We start from the raw sequence: 20814 nt of genomic DNA, 5'->3' as shown, positions 1-20814 counted from the left end.
GATCTTTATCATTGCAGAGGGCATAGTTCCACTGCTCCGATGCTGGGAGGCTTTATACACCTCTGGCATTAGACATGGTGCCAGTAGGTTCGCATTTATCTGCGCTATTCTATTGACAGTAATTCTCTACAAGAACTCGACCCGCTGTGTGTGCGTCTGGACATCTGTGTCAGCGATGGCCGCAACTTAAAGTAGCTGAATGCATTCATTACAAAGGGGTGTCCAGAAACATTTGTACATTTAATGTATTTAAGAATTAAACCCAGTGCGTCAGGGTGGTCTTAACTCAAAAGCTCTGTTCTGAAGTGATGTTGAAAGAATCCAGACGTCCAGGATTTTAGGATTTAAACAGCTCCACTGCGAAACGTATTACATTAAATAGTTATGAGTTCAGTGCCCAGTGACTGGGGCGTTGTTTTCAGTTCTGACTCTAGATTAACGATTAGAGCTAAGCGTTTGAGATAAGGTTTTGGGCTTCGTTCATTCAATCTATGAGCGAAGGGCAGGACTGAGAACAGTGCAGAAAGTGTACAGTCCATCACTGGAATCTCCAAAGAAAAACACTATTTTTCCATTAAGATGCAAAAACTCAGACATCATTTATAGGTCCTGGAATCACTGGGCGCAAGGTGGGAATACACCCTGGAGGGGGCGCCAGTCCTTCACAGGGCAACACAGACACACACACACATCCACCTACTAACGGACTGGACTGTGGGAGGAAACCGGAGGAAACCCACGCAGACACAGGGAGAACACACCACACTCCTCATAGACAGTCACCCGGAGGAAACCCACGCGGACACAGGGAGAACACACCACACTCCTCATAGACAGTCACCCGGAGGAAACCCACGCGGACACAGGGAGAACACACCAACTCCTCACAGACAGTCACCCGGAGGAAACCCACGCAGACACGGGGAGAACACACCACACTCCTCACAGACAGTCACCCGGAGGAAACCCACGCAGACACAGGGAGAACACACCACACTCCTCACAGACAGTCACCCGGAGGAAACCCACGCAGACACAGGGAGAACACACCACACTCCTCACAGACAGTCACCCGGAGGAAACCCACGCAGACACAGGGAGAACACACCACACTCCTCATAGACAGTCACCCGGAGGAAACCCACGCGGACACAGGGAGAACACACCACACTCCTCACAGACAGTCACCCGGAGGAAACCCACGCAGACACGGGGAGAACACACCACACTCCTCACAGACAGTCACCCGGAGGAAACCCACGCGGACACAGAGAGAACACACCACACTCCTCACAGACAGTCACCCGGAGGAAACCCACACAGACACAGGGAGAACACACCACACTCCTCATAGACAGTCACCCAGAGCGGGAATCGAACCCACCACCTCCAGGCCCCTGGAGCTGTGTGACTGCGACACTACCTGCTGTGCCACCGTGCCGCCCTATAGGTTCAACAGTCATTTTGAATTTTGCATAACATGTCTATATTAGAACAGAATTGGCAGTTACTGAATTTGGGGAGACCTTGTGGCTCTGTGATGAGGGGCTAGACCGTGAAAAGAATAGACGGTGGTGTGAGGTTAATCACGTGAGGCTACACCACAACCTCTGTGCTCTAAGGACTTTTTGTTGTCTGCGCTAAGTTACACAAATAGAAATGAGTATTATCTTTTGTTCCTCTTGAAATAGTTTAATTAGCCCTCAGATCTTAACAGCGGTGTGACAGCTCAGCTTCGCTTGATGGAGTGGAACTTTAATCAAATTTTAATGCCACTAAAACCTAGAGCCTCCCAACGCCCCCAAACTATCTTCCAGCAGTGCCATAGTTTCCATGAGCCTCACATGATCCCTGAGAACCTAGGCGTGTGTGGGTGAGCAAGTATTTAGCACTTGTTGGGAATGAAGTTAGGGATGAGCAGGGTGACCATTTTTAACCCTGTTTTGACAGATTTGCCACATGCATTCGAGTCTGCTGTGGATATGCTCCGCAGCCCAACCGCAACCTTCATTAGGATGAAGCAGTTAAGGAAGGTGAACGCATGAACGAATGAATGATCTGTTCTGGATTGGAGCTAGAGACACACTTCCACAAAGTTCTATGGTTTTAATGAAACATCTGTGAAATGCATTGGTGAAAATAACACAAGGATCAAACACCACAGCACCATCCTCCCCCTGTCTAAACAAATGAGAATGAACCACAGCTCCGTTCAGGACAAGAGCTGAGGAACGGCAACTCTGGTTTTTAGCCATTTTAACTCAGTTCTCTTTCTTCTACCTGTCTAAATACTATTTCTGTGAAGCTGCTTTGTGGCAACGTCAGTTGTAAAAAGCTCTATATAAATACATTTTGATTTCATTTTATTCTCCGTGGCATGGTGGCGCAACAGGTAGTGCCGCAGTCACACAGCTCCAGGGGTCTGGAGGTTGTGGGTTCGATTCCTGCTCCGGGTGACTGTCTGTGAGGAGTTGGTGTGTTCTCCCCGTGTCCACGTGGGTTTCCTCCGGGTGACTGTCTGTGTGGTGTGTTCTCCCTGTGTCCGCGTGGGTTTCCTCTGGGGGCTCCGGTTTCCTCCCACAGTCCAAAAACACGTTGGTAGGTGGATTGGTGACTAAAAAGTGTCCTTAGGTGTGAGTGAATGTGTGTGTGTGTTGCCCTGTGAAGAACTGGTGCCCCCTCCAGGGTGTATTCCCGCCTTGCGCCCAATGATTCCAGGTAGGCTCTGGACCCACCGCGACCCTGAACTGGATAAGGGTTACAGATAATGAATGATTCTCTGTTTTTGCCATTTTTTATTAGTGCTTGTTGTTCTCAGTGCTTGCTGTGACTGTTTTACTTCTCAGTTAAACCCAGGTCCAGCGCGGCTATTGGACAGGAGTGTGGGACAATTAAAAAGTCTCAGCTCTGGACTTCAGAAGCAGCAAAAAATCACAAGGTCTCATTTTATCCTTTGTTTTCTGTCTTCCATAGCGCACAAAAAAATCTGATTGGGTGGTCTTGTTTCACAGTGTGTGGGCTAGTCGGTTCCACATCCCCAAATTAATATATACATGCATCAAACAAGTGATGTTGTCATATTTAATTCTCTTTTTATCTGCGTTGGACAGATTTCACCGATATTTCAAACCCAATATGAGCATATCCCAACTACAGCCATATTACTGCATATAATCAGGTCTGTCTACTGCATATAACAAATACTACATGAGAATGAACCCCACATGATTGGGCTGTTCAGTACGTCACTGATTGTATATGATTTGGGTGGTGAAAAGTTCTCAGCACCGTGTGAAACCAACATGGTATTGGGTGTGGAACTGGTTAAATGTATCAGACACAAGGCATTTTTAAATTTTTTAATTTAAAAGAAAACATTATTGATATATTTTTAAACATAAATATAAAACTAGATTTAAAAGCTCACAAAATAACCTTCTGGATACAAAGTTGAGGTCTGTGTTTAGTAATGGTGATGTGATTGGACCTTTTAAAGGTTTTCTATTGGTCCATCGATTTGCCCGACAAAACAGGGTCAAAAATCCACATTCGCAGAAAGAGGTTCACACGTACAGAAGTGGAGATGAGCACCGTCACACTCAAAAAAAAACCCAGTCACACCTGGAACATTCCCATTCTCATCTGATTTTATGCTCTGGCACAATTTAAGCAATTCGTACAGTCCTGATTCACACATTCACAACATTTCATTTACAAATGCAAATCTTTTCTACACCTTTAGAAATCCTCTCTGTATATTAACAATATTTTTACACATTTTTTTCTTCATATTTGCACACTCACATTCATTTGTGCACTGGGGTTTTACGCATATGTAGTTGCTCAGACACAACTGTAAATTTCAGTACATTTGTGAATACAGGGGGTCCTCAACTTACGACGTTGATCCGTTCCTACGTCGCGTCGTAAACCGATTTTTGGTGTAAGTCGGAACATACGTACATACTGTACGTAAATAACATACTGTGAGCACTTATCCTATCCTAACACCTATCCTCCTCGGTCCCGAGCTGCGTAACCGCGTATTCTTCCGCCGCGCCGCGCACACCAAACACGAAGTTCACGTTACGACGTTTACGACGCAAAACCACGTAAGTCGAAACAAGGCTTTATACAGTAAATGGGAGATGTGTCGTAACCACGAAACATCGTAACTCGGGACTGACGTAACCCGAGGACCTCGTGTAGTGTTTTACAAGCTCAAAATCTTTTTGACTATATAATTATATTGTAATAATATTTATAATAAAACCTTGAGTATCTGTCAAAATGTATCTAATACTATTTTTTAAAAACCATTACGCTTTAAAATATTAATTGAAGCACTTCACTGAGATACATATATACGTCTCAAACACTAGAAAACACAACAACAGCAGGTCAGCACACGCTGGGAATGTGTGCTATTTCAGAATAGATTTGTTTCAGGGTTAGATTGGATTCACTGTTTTTTTCCGATCAATACCTTTTCCGTGATTTTCTACTAATTTCCACCTTATACCAATATACATCAATACTGATAGGCCATTACTATTTAATTTAATGGATGATAATAGAACCTCTGTTAAAGACAGTAATACAAGTGTGTGTAGAAGGCTGGATCAAGTGATCTAGAACAAGACAACCCAGACTGGACCCTGACCCCTGTGTAAGCTGTGCGTGGCTAAGCTCACAGCTTACACAAGGCTAAAACACTGACTGAAATAGAGACCCAGTCCCTGACACATGCTTTAAACTTACACAATGCCCATTAACTGTCACAAGTAATTCTCTCAGTTTTACTGTCACTAACAGTGGAACACACAACAAACAACAAAAAAAAAAAACATCTGTTTTCAGCATGGACTGTTAGCACAGTCGTTTCCGATGATAAAAGCTGCAGTTTCAGCTGTCATTTTGAAAAGCATTTTTAAAAGTGAATGAAACCTTCCCTTGTGGGGTTTCTTCAGAAAAGTATTTTCAACTTTAAAGGCTGTAACAACTGGCAGACGATGAATATAAATCACATAAATACATACGTCATTCAGATACAGCTTCACAGGCAAGCTTCCTTCTGTTCTTAAACATTTTTTTGCACCAGAAACGTCATCTTAAAAATAGCTTTCATCAGAGAGTCCTCCAAGTCAAACTGCTGTTAAAGCTTACCATTGTCTTAATTACTGTCCTATTTTATGTTTGTGCTTAAAAGTATATAAAAAGCTTCTTAAAGGTGACCAACAGTTAACATAATGCAGTGGCCACTTTAAACACCTACAAATTAGCCTTTGACCTTTATTCATTAATTCACCCAGAATCACTAGGGGGCACCAGTCCTTCGCTGGGCAACACACACTCACACATTCACACCTACGGACACTTTTGAGTCGTCAATCCACCTACCAACGTGTGTTTTTGGACCGTGGGAGGAAACTGGAGCACTCAGAGGAAGCCCACGCAGACACAGGGAGAACACACCACACTCCTCACAGACAGTCACCCGGAGGAAACCCACGCAGACACAGGGAGAACACACCACACTCCTCACAGACAGTCACCCGGAGGAAACCCACGCAGACACAGGGAGAACACACCACACTCCTCACAGACAGTCACCCGGAGGAAACCCACGCAGACACGGGGAGAACACACCACACTCCTCACAGACAGTCACCCGGAGGAAACCCACGCAGACACAGGGAGAACACACCACACTCCTCACAGTGGGAATCGAACCCACAACCTCCAGGCCCCTGGAGCTGAGTTACAGGGACACTAAGTGCTGCGCCCCCGTGCCGCCCACTGACCATCATACTTTTTAGAATTATACACAGTGTATTAAACAAGACTCTGATAAATCCTTACAAGATTGAAAGATATAAGATTGAAAATTCAATAGAGCACTTTCTCTCCAGTCATATCTAAAAGCTTTAATTAAACTAACGCTGGGAAATGCACAAGGCCATGCTCACCTTAAACTGCAATGGCACAAAAAAACTCTTTTCAAAGAGGACCTTTTAAAAAAGGACACATTCAAATGAGATTCTGCAGTTTGTGCAGTGCTTAAAACCTATGTATGACATTATTGCTGGTTTTATTGCTTGTCTCGATGTGAAGAAATTATGAAACTGGACTATAATAGTTTTCTCTTCTATCTAAGAATGTGAAGAACCCACTCTTTCAATGCAGTTTCTCCACTTGTATTAGTACGGCACGCCACTGTCACTGTCAGCAATAACTGTAACCTCCGAGGATGAAGGCAAAGGATCTTCGTTTGCTGGAGTTGTCTGACCTCTGTCCTTCTCTAGGCGGGTTTAATGTAGTTATACAGAGCCTTCAGCCCTCCTTGCAGTACCTCCTGTATGGGTTTCAGGAGAGGATTGTGGACTATATGAAGACCTTTGTCAAGCGGATGGCAGGCCAACTTTTCCAATCTCATGAGCTGGTACATTTCTGCTGGTACAGTCTGCAGATCGTTGAAGTCCACGTTGAGCAGCTCCAACGCCGTTAGGAAGCACAGAGTCCTGGGCAGTGTGTGAATGCAATTCCCTTCTAAGATCAGGATCTTGAGGTGGACCAAGTCCTGAATCTGCTCTGCTACATTCTCCAGAACATTGTGCGCCAAGTGCAGGAAGACAAGGTTCTTCATGCCGTAGACGCAGGCCGGGATGTGTGCCATGCCGTTGTGGCTCAAGTTGAGCTTGTTCAGCTTCCGCATGGATGCCAGGCTACTTGGTAGTCCAGTCAACAAGTTGTTGGCCAGACTGAGGACTTCAAGTTTGGAGCAGCAGCCAAGTTCCTCAGGAACTTCACTGAGGCGATTGCGGTAGGCAAAGAGCACCCTCAGATTCCGTAATAGCCCAATCTCAGGAGGAAGACTTACAAGCTCGTTCCCCCAGAGATTGAGCATCACAAGGTTCTCCAGAGCCCCCAATCCGGAGGGCAGCACGCACAGAAAATTCATGGACAGATTGAGCTTCTCCAGCTCACGGAGTTCCCACAGATCACCCGGAGCTTCGTCCAGACCCCTCATGGCCAGACTTAGTGTGCTGAAGCCAAAATGAGTAGTGGCATGTTTGCGGATCCGGTCGGCCGAAGACAGGTTCTGATCGGGACTGCTTTTGCGCCTCAGCTGCCGCTTTACATCGTCAGAAGTGCAGTCTTTGGGCTGCCATCGTCCGAGGACCCTCGGGGCCACATCTCTACGAGACTGCTGCTTGGATATCTTTTGCCTTAAAAGGAACATTGGGTGAATTTGACGGAAAACAAAAGAAAAGTAGAGATCTGTCCAACGCCTGAAGTTTACTCAGCGCGAGAGGATTCAGCAGCCGTCGTCTAGAGTTCCTTTTGATTTAAATGTAAAGCAACCGCTAGACAGACCTTCATGAAAAGTTTGGTGAGATTTTACCTTCTCCCAAAGAGTGAAGGAAGTACAGCTTACCCCAAACAGCTGAGTCAGTTTCTGTCCCTCAGGGGTTTAAAAACTAGTTTGTGCTTCCTCAAAGCCACAGAATGTAGTCAGTTTCCAATGTGAACCGTGGTATCCAGGTGAAGTTGTGAAACTTTTTCCTCCAGGGATGATGTGGATGAGTCGGGGAAAGTTTCTGCGCCCTGATGGGGCTTTGCTGTATCTCTGTTAATGAGGCACCATAATGGCAAGCTACAGACTCACTCTCTCCTTGAATCCCTCTCTCTGGCTGTCTGTCTCTCACTATTCCTCTCTCGCTCTCTCTCTCTTTCTCTCTCTCTCTCTCTCTCTCTCTGGTTCTCTTTAAATAATCTCTCAGCAGCTGTCATTGTCACTGTAGCATAGAGATGACCAGCCCCTTGGCTGCTTAGCATCATAAGACACAGAGACACTAAATCATTCTCTATACTTACACACTCATCACACACACACACACGCAAACACTTGCACTCAACCAAGTGTTACCAATCAAACATATGCACATATTGCTGTAGTACGGCTGCCTAACAGACTACATAGCCCGTGTAGACTGGGTTAACTCCATGGTTGTGTGTGTTGTTGGGTGTGTATATGAATGAGATGCACATGGCAGCAGGCTGTTCACTGTAAAAACACAACCGTGTCTGAAAAAAGCAACAGATTCTACCAGCATTAGCCCTGTGGCTACACTGACTAAAGCCTTTGAGACAGGAGCAGGCTAGCACACTAAACCCTGGCTGGATCACTGCTGCCAAATGGGGACAGAAATGCTAAGGTTATACTGCAGTTGATTCTAGCCTTTAAAAAGTGACATTTAAATTATATATAGATAGATAGATAGATAGATAGATAGATACAGAATCGGGCTTTCCAAACATGTGGCCTTCTATTAAGCTTTAGGTGTTTTGTTTTGGGTTTTTTTGCATTAAAAAGTGTACATTTATTCATTATCTGTAACCCTTATCCACTTCTGAGTCCAGAGCCTACCTGGAATCATTGGGCACAAGGCGGGAATACACCCTGGAGGGGGCGCCAGTCCTTCACAGGGCACCTACCAACGTGTGTTTTTGGACTGTGGGAGGAAACCGGAGCACCCGGAGGAAACCCACGCAGACACAGGGAGAACACACCACACTCCTCACAGACAGTCACCCGGAGGAAACCCACACAGACACAGGGAGAACACACCACACTCCTCACAGACAGTCACCCGGAGGAAACCCACGCGGACACGGGGAGAACACACCACACTCCTCACAGACAGTCACCCGGAGGAAACCCACGCAGACACAGGGAGAACACACCACACTCCTCACAGACAGTCACCCGGAGGAAACCCACGCAGACACAGGGAGAACACACCACACTCCTCACAGACAGTCACCCGGAGGAAACCCACGCAGACACAGGGAGAACACACCACACTCCTCACAGACAGTCACCCGGAGGAAACCCACGCAGACACAGGGAGAACACACCACACTCCTCACAGACAGTCACCCGGAGGAAACCCACGCAGACACAGGGAGAACACACCACACTCCTCACAGACAGTCACCCGGAGGAAACCCACGCAGACACAGGGAGAACACACCACACTCCTCACAGACAGTCACCCGGAGGAAACCCACGCAGACACAGGGAGAACACACCACACTCCTCACAGACAGTCACCCGGAGGAAACCCACGCAGACACAGGGAGAACACACCACACTCCTCACAGACAGTCACCCGGAGGAAACCCACGCAGACACAGGGAGAACACACCACACTCCTCACAGACAGTCACCCGGAGGTACCATACATTCCTTTCTCCAGCAGGAGAGGTAAATATTTGTCATGCTTTCCTTATAGAATACATGTCCTGGGTATGAAATCAGCATTACTTTAGAATCTACAATTATTATATAACAATGACACAATAGTTCCCTAACTAAAGGTACTGACTATGTTCCCTTGAGGGTACCACCATAGTGACAGTTTTTTCTGACAGTGCAAGTGCGGCGAGGCCCAGATGTGGGCCCGGTGTTATGAGCCGAGCTTGACAGATTTGTGGCTGAGTAAGCGCCACTGAGGCCAAATGTAGACCCTAGGAGAACTGCAGATGTGGGCCACATTTGGACCAAGCGTTCATTGCTACCTGATCATGGTGAGATTAGACTTATGTGCTCCAGAGTGACCCTGTTCATTTCATTTCATGCGTTTCTCAGACATTTTAATGTTTCTTCAATGAGTGCCACTCAAAGGTCACTCAAATTAGCAATTATATGAGTTGCCTGCGCAGTACAAGTTGAAACAGAAAATGCAGAAATGAACAACATAAAGTGTCTTGTGAATGTGCTGGGAGGCTACAAACTGTCAGAATGACTTCTGCACCTTTGTTGTAGATTCTGCAAGTCTGATGCAAGATGATGGTGGTGGACAGCGCTGTCTAACACAGGTGTCTCATAGACATCCCCATAGGTCTCCAATTGGGCTGGTGGCTTTATGTGTTACATCATTTTCATACTCCTCAAACCATTCAGTGACCCTTCTGCCCTGTGGATGGAGCATTGTCCTCCAGGAAGACATCACTTACAATAGAACCGAGAGGTTTCATCATAGGACAAAGATGATCAGTCAGAAGAAAAACTTTGTACTGATTTGCAGTGGCAGAGGGACAACCGGGCCTAACTCTGGAAGCAAAATGCCCCCCGTAGCAAAGCAGAGTCACTGCCTCAGGAGTGTGCACAGACTTCTCCTCATAGCTCTAAAGGCAGATGTCATTTTATTCAACGCTCAAAAGATATACCTATAAATTCCTGTATTAACATACCTTGAAAGTTATGGAGGTGTTTTCTTCTCCTGGAAACGTAGAAGGTCCAGAAGTCATACAGAAGTGTGTGTGTGTGTGAGAGAGAGAGAAGTGTGGAATCATGGCCAATCCTCAGCTGTGCTGACTGGTTCTCCCTGCTGTTTCCCTTTACGCTGTCTTACTGCGTTTATGCCCATAGATGCCAAATGGCCACCTACCTGCCCAGTCTCAGTGCTCTAACACAACAGAGAGAGAGAGAGTGGGAAACAGAGAGGCAACGACAGGGAGAGTTTCATCAAAATATTCATTCAGGTTTTCACAGAATTCAGAAGTTGAACTGGCCACCCTGGGTAAGTAAGCTCTTATAGACCTATGCTTAAGAAAACTAGATGTTCAAGTAATCACGTACACATTCACTCACTTTTCTTGTTGTCAGTGTGTTGAGCTGCTAGGGAGCAATGGATGTCTGAAAAGAAAGAAGTGAAAGCTCTCTCATGTTTTACACTTCTCCAAAAAGACAGCCACGTCTGGATAAAAAGGTAAGAACTATTGAAATATATATATATCATTCATTCATTCATTCATTCATTATCTGTAACCCTTATCCAGTTTAGGGTCGCGGTGGGTCCAGAGCCTACCTGGAATCATTGGGCGTAAGGCGGGAGTATACCCTGGAGGGGGCGCCAGTCCTTCACAGGGCAACACATACTCACACATTCACTCACACCTATGGACACTTTTGAGAACAGAGAGAACACACAACACTCCTCACAGACAGTCACCCGGAGGAAACCCACGCAGACACGGGGAGAACACACAACACTCCTCACAGACAGTCACCCGGAGGAAACCCACGCAGACACAGGGAGAACACACCACACTCCTCAGACAGTCACCCAGAGGAAACCCACACAGACACAGGGAGAACACACCACACTCCTCACAGACAGTCACCCGGAGGAAACCCACATAGACACAGGGAGAACACACCACACTCCTCACAGTCACCTGGAGGAAACACAGGGAGAACACACCACACTCCTCACAGACAGTCACCCGGAGGAAACCCACGCAGACACAGAGAGAACACACCACACTCCTCACAGACAGTCACCCGGAGGAAACCCACGCAGACACAGAGAACACACCACACTCCTCACAGACAGTCACCCGGAGGAAACCCACGCAGACACAGAGAGAACACACCACACTCCTCACAGACAGTCACCCGGAGGAAACCCACACAGACACAGAGAGAACACACCACACTCACCACATTTTTTTTTTTAAAAGAACCTGTGCAGAACTCATCCTGTGACTGAAATGAAATACTTTACATAATGTCAATAATGTCATCTTTTTCCTAAATCTAAGCCATGAACCATTACAGAAACTGTACTGTAACATGACAAAAGTAAACACAAATGTTGAGCTGGCGTGCTCTTTTCTCACATTAATAACTGCACTGATGTGCTGATTGATGGAAAGTGCTCTCTGGGAGCCCTTTCCTTAAAAATGGCATTCATTAAAATGCTGTAGATGTGATGACATGTAGCCTCACTTTATAGGTTTGGAGTGTTTTTGCATGTGTTCCTGAGATACTCAGGAAGTATCATGGCAGTCAGTAATGAGGGAGGCCAATAGCAGGGCTAGCATAAAAACACTTGTGCCTGATTAAGTGGGACCTTGCTGCACTTTAAAGCAGGGCATAACAACTACATCTAACACCACAAGCATCACATTTCTCTCTCGAAACAGGAATGTGGGATCATTTAAATCAATGAATCGGTTAGGCTCAGAGTTCTTAAGCTGTGGCTATGGTCGTACGGACACTGAGGCGATCTAAAATGAATAGGCCTCAGAGTAGTGTTAGCTCACATGTGACAGTAATTGTGTTTGGACTTCCTGAGGAACAATGTACATAGGACAAATGTAGCAGCTTTATGTTTACCACAGGTAGCAGCAGTATTCAAATACGTCATTTGTTTTCCTTATTTGGGCATGGCACTGAAATAATGAGGCGATTTCAGGGGTGTAGCAAGGATTAGTTTAGGATTAAGCTCAAAATATTTTATACAGATAGATAGAGATTCCATTTTATTGTCATTGCTCAGTACAACTATAAGGCAACAAAATGCATGTGTGTGTGTGTGTGTGTTATTTGCCATTCATTTCATAACTCCCATAAATGCCATCAGGAGTGCACATTGTGCCATTGAACATACAGGGGTTGGATAATTTATTAATATGGTGTAGGGCCTCCTTTTGCGGCCGATACAGCGTCAGTTCGTCTTGGGAATGACATACACAAGTCCTGCACAGTGGTCAGAGGGATTTGAAGCCATTCTTCTTGCAGGATAGTGGCCAGATCTCTACGTGATGCTGGTGGAGGAAAACGTTTCCTGACTCGCTCCTCCAAAACACCCCAAAGTGTCTCAATAATATTTAGATCTGGTGACTGTGCAGGCCATGGGAGATGTTCAACTTCACTTTCATGTTCATCAAACCAGTCTTTCACCAGTCTCGCTGTGTGTATTGGTGCATTGTCGTCCTGATACACGGCACCGCCTTCAGGACACAATGTTTGAACCATTGGATGCACATGCTCTTACTGGTGCAATGTGCAGTTGATGAAGTTTGGCCACCAGGCCGCTCCAATGTAGCCATGAAACCTCCCACACTACAATGACAGGTGTTTCAGTTTCATTGTCTAACCCCTGTACATGCGATTCCTGAAGAGTGAGCCAGACTTCCCTGTGCCCAGTAATTCACTCAGATTGATGAGAGAACCCAACTACATTTTAAAATCGAACTCAGACTAATCCCCCACACCGTTCCCTTTAACCTTCACCCAAATGGAGTTGAACAAAGTCAGAAGCTTCCCACGTTGCACTTGTGTAAGGGCTGGAAAAGTAGCACATGCATAAATGCATGTGTATATATATGTGTGTGTGTGTGTGTGTGTGTGTGAGTGTAACCTGTGCATATTGTCAATAGCTGTCCTCAGAGAAATGCTGAATGTAGAATAAAGATAGAGGGAGAGGGGTAAAGTTATGGTAAAGGGAAGTATAAATCTCGCTGTAAACTGGAGCACCATGATAAATGAAGCCTGCGGCATCCCTGCAGGGAGTGCTATCCAGGTTAACACTCGGAGTAAAGACAGCATCCCTAATGATAGAGAGAGAGAGAGAGAGAGAGAGAGAGAGAGAGAGGGCAATAAGACTACAAATAGACATCACATACAAATATTAGCACACGTTAAAAGAGACAGCTGAGTGAAAACAAGAATCTAAACTGTTTGAGAGAATGAGAGAGGGACATGTATTAAGTGCTAAAAAGAAAGACATTGATTAAAAGAGAAGAAAGTGAGTGAGAGAGAGAGAGATGAAGGCATCTACTGAGAGAGAGAGAGAGATTAAACGAGAGAAAGCTGAAAAGCAACAGGAGAGACACTCAGTAAGCGAAAGAGGAAAAGAGACGTAAAGAGAGCAAGCGAGAGAAAGAATGAGAGGGGGGAAGTAGGTAAAGCAGCTTGTCAGGTTTGCATGGTGCTGATGCAGCGCTCCACAATACAAACCAATTGTGTTGGTGACACGTTCGGGCTCCGTGATGGAGCACCAGCAGAGGGACTATCTGGGTCTCCCTCTGGGGAGGTACCAACACCATGTGGAACACACACATAACACACACCAACCCAGCACATTACACATCTTCTCACGTTTCAGCTCATCCATCACCACGCCTGGAGATCATCATTATCTGTAATCCGATACCAGTAGAAAGTAAGCAGCAGTGAATTCAAAGTAACTTATGCCTGCACTGCAAACATTTCTGAACGGGGTCAAACTCCTGGGTCCTCCACATCTGTAAGCCACGCCCAGTGAACATTCACCCCTCTCTGCTGCTGTAATACTCTTCTGAGAAGGCTTCACACTAGATGTTGGAACATACCTATGAGAATTTGATGCCACTGTGTCATGGAAACATTACTGATGACGAGCTCTGGATCACACCTCATTCCACTTCTTCCCAAATGGTGCTCCATTAAGCCAGAGAATGCACTTCCACTTCTGAATTTCCGGAAAGTCCTGAGCTGGTCATGGTCTTGTACTAGTATTTGTGTTCCAGTAACTGCTTTTCACTTTCAGTAGCCAGATATAAACACAGTCTGTTAATATTAGGGCGGCACGGTGAGGTAACAGGTAGTGTCACTGTTACACAGCTCCAGGTTCCTGCAACTAAAAGTGTCCATAGATGTGAGTGTGTGAGTGTGTGTTGCCCTGTGAAGGACTAGCGCCCCCTTGAGGGTGTGTTCCCGCTTTGCACCCAGTGATTCCGGGTGGGCTCCGGACCCACCACGACCCTGAACTGGATAAGCACTTACAAATAATGGATGTTAATATTATATCCTTATAAATATGTGCAAATATTGCTGCTGTGGGAACAAACATTTGTATCTCCATTTTTGTATTTTGTACACGGTTCTAGATATAAATATATTCAATATAAATAGTTCACGATTACTATATCATGAATAGGTGATTGCTGGATTAGGTTCCAGTAAAAGTTGCTGCATTAGTTCCATGTTTATCCTCTTCCTATAAAGTTACTAGTTTGTTGATGAAAGGTTTTTTTTCTGTAATGATTCAGTGCTTCTTACTGGATAAAACTGGTTGTTCCAGTATTGAAAGTTAACGTGCAAAAGAACAACAAACATATCATCGCTGTCCAAAGAAAAACATTCATTCATTCATTCATTCATTATCTGTAACCCTTATCCAGTTCAGGGTCGCGGTGGGTCCAGAGCCTACCTGGAATCATTGGGCGCAAGGCGGGAATACACCCTGGAGGGGGCGCCAGTCCTTCACAGGGCAACACACACACACACCTATGGACACTTTCAAGTCGCCAATCCACCTACCAACGTGAGAGGAAACCGGAGCACCCGGAGGAAACCCACGCAGACACAGAGAGAACACACCACACTCCTCACCGACAGTCAACTGGAGGAAACCCACGCAAACACGAGGAGAACACACCACACTCCTCACAGACAGTCACCCGGAGGAAACCCACGCAGACACAGGGAGAACACACCACACTCCTCACAGACAGTCACCCGGAGGAAACCCACGCAGACACAGGGAGAACACACCACACTCCTCACAGACACTCACCCGGAACAGGACTTGAACCCACAACCTCCAGGTCCCTGGAGCTGTGTGACTGCGACACTAACCTGCTGCGCCACCATGCCGCCCAAAGAAAAACATGTATCTCCAAAACAGTAACTTTATAGGAGAAGGAAAACCCTTGACTTTCAGTGACAGTCAAGGTAAAAAGAGGTTTTATTCCAATTTTGGAGCATTTTATGTTTCCATCATAAAATGACACATCATGAGATGTGAAGGACATCCAAACTCATCACTAAGGGCTTCTGGGGAGCACCCAAATGCAGACATTAATTTTCTGACATGGAAAAGTGCATAAAAATTGGTTTAACATGTTGAATTGGTAATACTCCCAGTCCTCAAACATTCTACCATCTCAGCTTTGCCAAATGCAGTGAATGAAAGCGCTGCTACATCTACGGCTGGGTGATATCTTACAGTAAAAAGCTGTAATTGCTGCACAGCTCATATTTTCCACCATGAAATATCCCCAACGTGCTACTCATCACCCAAGTGTGAAGCTGGTAGCCGTGGGCGCACGTGTTTGCACATGTGTGGATATGTGGAATACTGTGATATGTTGGCACTGCATCCAAACGCAAAACTGGGAACAGAGAAGTTGAAGCAATGTGGGGCAAAGAGGATGATGATGGTGGTGGTGGTAATGATAATGATAGTGGCTGGCTAAGGTTCGAAAGGCCTCTAAGCCACTCTTTCGGCAAACCCTCACAAGCCCTGTTGCCTGCTTGGCAGTGCTGTTGGCTAACAGAAGGAGAGAAAGGCATGAGACAGAGGAGAGAGGGGAGAATTCAGTGTGCAATAGATTTCAGTCCTGAGGCTTATATTTTGCTACAAATTATAATAATTTTGCTTGTAACACTGCTGTGGGTGGCACAGTGGCACAGCAGGTAGGTGTCGCAGTCACACAGCTCCAGGGTCCTGGAGGTTGTGGGTTCGATCCCCACTCCAGGTGACTGTCTGTGAGGAGTGTGGTGTGTTCTCTCTGTGTCTGCGTGGGTTTCCTCCGGGTGACTGTCTGTGAGGAGTGTGGTGTGTTCTCCCTGTGTCTGCGTGGGTTTCCTCCGGGTGACTGTCTGTGAGGAGTGTGGTGTGTTCTCCCTGTGTCTGCGTGGGTTTCCTCCGGGTGACTGTCTGTGAGGAGTGTGGTGTGTTCTCCCTGTGTCTGCGTGGGTTTCCTCCGGGTGACTGTCTGTGAGGAGTGTGGTGTGTTCTCCCTGTGTCTGCGTGGGTTTCCTCCGGGTGACTGTCTCTGAGGAGTGTGGTGTGTTCTCTCTGTGTCTGCGTGGGTTTCCTCTGGGTGACTGTCTGTGAGGAGTGTGGTGTGTTCTCCCTGTGTCTGCGTGGGTTTCCTCCGGGTGACTGTCTGTGAGGAGTGTGGTGTGTTCTCCCTGTGTCTGCGTGGGTTTCCTCCGGGTGACTGTCTGTGTGGTGTGTACCTTTTTTTTTTATTGCTGTAGATTCCATTGGATCTCAAGAATATTATTCCTTTTTCTGTAAAGTTACAGTATTAGTTTTCTTTCTGAAAGTAATGTTTTGCAACAGTATGTGATGCCATGTCTCCGACTTGTTAAAAACACTTAATTTAGCTCCAGTCACTTTAATGTGTGAGATCCTCCTACGCTCTAAGCTTTGAACTGAATTAGAAACCAAGTTCAAAATGTTGAGAAAATAAACATAATAATTAAAATGAAAGATATTAGCTGAATACTGAGTATTCCCAAAGTAATTCACGAAGCCCCGTCAGTGGCAGCAAAGCCAACATATGCCTTTATGAGCAGATCACTGCTATCACCAACCAGACATCCACCCAAATAAATCAGTAGCATATAATTAAAAGCAAAATAGCAACAGGCTAAAATCTAATACAAAGCCTAGAGCTAAGTAGCATCAGGCTAAATGTACAAAGCTAAATGTATATGCTACAACATGCTAACAACCAGTACAAAGCCTATTGACTGACATAGCATCAGGTTAACAACACGTCAAAAGCTAAGTACAATACTGACTACTAGCACAAAGCTAACATTACTCACTTATCTGAAACAAAAGCACAGTTAAAATAACATTTACACATCAAGCTTGTACTTACAGCAGCCTCAGAAACAATAGTTTACCCAGAGGAGATATGGAAATTTAAAATCCATAGTTTGTACAGACCTAGTGTCCTCCATTTTGAGAAGCTTCATTGCTGCACATTGTCTTCTTTTTTGTCCTTTCTCAGTAATAGCTTTGTGCCAGCTACACATTCTTTCAGACCCACAATGTTGACAAAACACCTGTAGATTTGCTTGGATCTGAAGTAGGAATGGAAATGTATAGCCTTTTCTCTTTCAAAGATTAATGCTTTTTGACCGTTTTAGTGGTCTACCGTGGCTAGCTATTTCCTGTATACATTTTAAAACATTTTACTTCTGCTTATTAATATATTATCCTTATTTTCATGTTTCCTACTTTTACATTCCTCAAAAATGTTTTATACTTTAGACCACATTGACTGTAAATAAAATAACTGGGGGTTGCTCCCTGACCTTTGCCCCAGTACTGCTCATTAATAAGGATATTTTTTGCATCGCTTACTCTTAGGTAGCTGCTCATGAGGAGCACATTTTAATCATGTGCTCCAGAATGACAGAGAGGAGAGCTGAGGTGTTTGTGAGAGGAGAAAGCAGCGGGAGACAGGACAGTGAGCTCCTGACTGAGGAATGCCAGCCGCTTGCAGGCTCAGAGACTGGTGCCAGCTGCAGGGGTGGGCACACATCTAATGAAAACACGGGAGACATGGCAGGAACACCAGCCAGAACAGCCAGCAGGGAGAGGGGGAGCTTCTCTTTCTTCAATTACGCACTAGTACAGCTCACAGGCTCAACATATCATTACCCCACACACATCATTTGCACTCGTTAAAGGACGATGTATATACACTATACTGCCACAAGTATTCGCTCATCTGCCCACACGCATATGAACTTGAGTGACATCCCTTTCTTGATTCATAGGGTTTAATATGACGTCAGCCCACTCTTTGCAGGTATAACAGAGTGCGTTTATGGGAATTTTTGACCATTCTTCTATTTGTGTGGTCAGACCTGGCTCTAATATTGTTTTATTGGGTTGAGGTCACATCTCTGTGTAGGCCACTCAAGTTCTTCCACACCAAACACACTCATCCTTGTTGTTATGGACCTTGCTTTGTGCACTGGTGCATAGTCAAGTTTGAACAGGGAGCATGACATTGTCCAAAATCTCTTGGTATGCTGAAGCATTAAGATTCAAACCCAACTCCTGAAAAACAACTCCACACGATACTGGTGTCCAGTCTGATGTATACTGTATTAGCATATACTACATGGCCAAAAGTTTGCAGACATTCATGTAACATTTCTTCTGAAATTAAACATCATTATAATTAGTTTCTTCTTGGCTACAGTAACAGCCTGTACTTTTCTTGCCAGGATTCAGACACATGCTGTGTGGATTTTTGTCTAGTTTTCAGTAAGTATTTTCATGTATTTCAAGTATTATCATGTTTTTAGAGTTTCAGTGCACATTGTTGTCTGTAGATGGGCATTGTTTAATGACATACTTCAATGGCATTGTTTGGCCTCAGCTCTGCTCTAAAATAGTAGTTTGGCCAAAATTCCACAACTTTTTCCTTTGCAAATGTTGTGAAGAAAATGTTTGTGTTTGTGTGTGTGTGTGTGTGCATGTGTGTGTGTGTTTGATACACACATGCCCAGGTATCAGTATGACTGTATTGACAAGAAGCCTTTTACCCTCATGCTTCTCTGATCCTCAGCATGTGTCTCTGCATGGCTCCTCTTTAGAGAGTCTCTCTGTCTTTCTCTCTGGCAGAATTCAGCACTGACTGCTCATACTCCTGCAATACCTCCCCCTCACACACACACACACACACACACACACATAAATATATACACACAGACCCATCCCTCCATCACTCAGAACTCAACAACAAGAGGCACTGCCATTCAGTCAAGCTCCCAGGTGTTCAGACTCTGTATCTCAGATACTAAGATGTCATCCACACATATCCAGATGCATTTGAAAACACTGTTTTAGTCATTTGTCTTTGTAATTCTGTAAAATATTAAAATATGTAAGTGATTCCAAAATGCAGCTTTTTATAGCATTATTATTTATTATTATTTTATAATTGAATATATATTACCGCGACCCTGAAATGGAGAAGCGGAAAAGAAAATGATGATGATGATGATGAATATATATTATATTCGGGCGGCACGGTGGTGCAGCAGGTTAGTGTCGCAGTCACACAGCTCCAGGTGTGTGTGGTGTGTTCTCCCTGTGTCTGCGTGGGTTTCCTCCGGGTGACTGTCTGTGAGGAGTGTGGTGTGTTCTCCCTGTGTCTGCGTGGGTTTCCTCCGGGTGACTGTCTGTGAGGAGTGTGGTGTGTTCTCCCTGTGTCTGCGTGGGTTTCCTCCGGGTGACTGTCTGTGAGGAGTGTGGTGTGTTCTCCCTGTGTCTGCGTGGGTTTCCTCCGGGTGACTGTCTGTGAGGAGTGTGGTGTGTTCTCCCTGTGTCTGCGTGGGTTTCCTCCGGGTGACTGTCTGTGAGGAGTGTGGTGTGTTCTCCCTGTGTCTGCGTGGGTTTCCTCCGGGTGACTGTCTGTGAGGAGTGTGGTGTGTTCTCCCTGTGTCTGCGTGGGTTTCCTCCGGGTGACTGTCTGTGAGGAGTGTGGTGTTTTCTCTCTGTGTCTGCGTGGGTTTCCTCGGGGTGACTGTCTGTGAGGAGTGTGGTGGGTTCTCCCTGTATCCGCGTGGGTTTCTTCCGGGTGACTGTCTGTGAGGAGTGTGGTGTGTTCTCCCTGTGTCTGCGTGGGTTTCCTCCGGGTGACTGTCTGTGAGGAGTGTGGTGTTTTCTCTCTGTGTCTGCGTGGGTTTCCTCCGGGGGCTCCGGTTTCCTCCCACAGTCCAAAAACACACGTTGGTAGGTAGATTGGTGACTCAAAAGTGTCCGTGTGTGTGAGTGTGTGTGTGTTGCCCTGTGAAGGACTGGCGCCCCCTCATGGTGTATTCCCACCTTGCGCCCAATGATTCCAGGTAGACTCAGGACCCACCGCGACCCTGAACTGGATAAAGGTTACAGATAATTAATGAATTAATATATTATATTAATTTTACCATTAACCATAGTCAAAAATAGAAAAATAAAACAAGGATGGACCCCTTTCTCACCATTATCTAGTTCAACATAAGCCCACACCTGTTAGTTGACGTTACAGATTTGGTGTTAGAGCATTTTGAGTGATTTTTTTATCAGCTGTTCAAAAAAAGATGTGGCTGGCTTCACAGGACTTGAAGAAAGTGTCTGTTGGCCTTGATTCTTTCTACTGAAAAGCACTCTG

The 20814-nt window shown here is 45.5% G+C and overlaps 1 protein-coding gene across 1 annotated transcript; it reads right to left on the bottom strand.

The window, feature by feature from the left end:
- Window positions 1–6301: 6301 nt before the first annotated feature.
- LOC136675362 (leucine-rich repeat-containing protein 30-like) lies at window positions 6302–7243 on the bottom strand. Its single transcript, XM_066651864.1, has one exon. It carries the CDS (start codon window positions 7241–7243, stop codon window positions 6302–6304), a length of 942 nt encoding a protein of 313 aa, XP_066507961.1.
- Window positions 7244–20814: the final 13571 nt, after the last annotated feature.

This window comes from Hoplias malabaricus, chromosome X1 (genome assembly GCF_029633855.1).
Source record: "Hoplias malabaricus isolate fHopMal1 chromosome X1, fHopMal1.hap1, whole genome shotgun sequence".
Taxonomy (NCBI): Eukaryota; Metazoa; Chordata; class Actinopteri; order Characiformes; family Erythrinidae; genus Hoplias; species Hoplias malabaricus.
The sequence above is the reverse complement of the archived record's forward strand: the minus strand, read 5'-3'. Positions and strand labels throughout refer to the sequence as shown.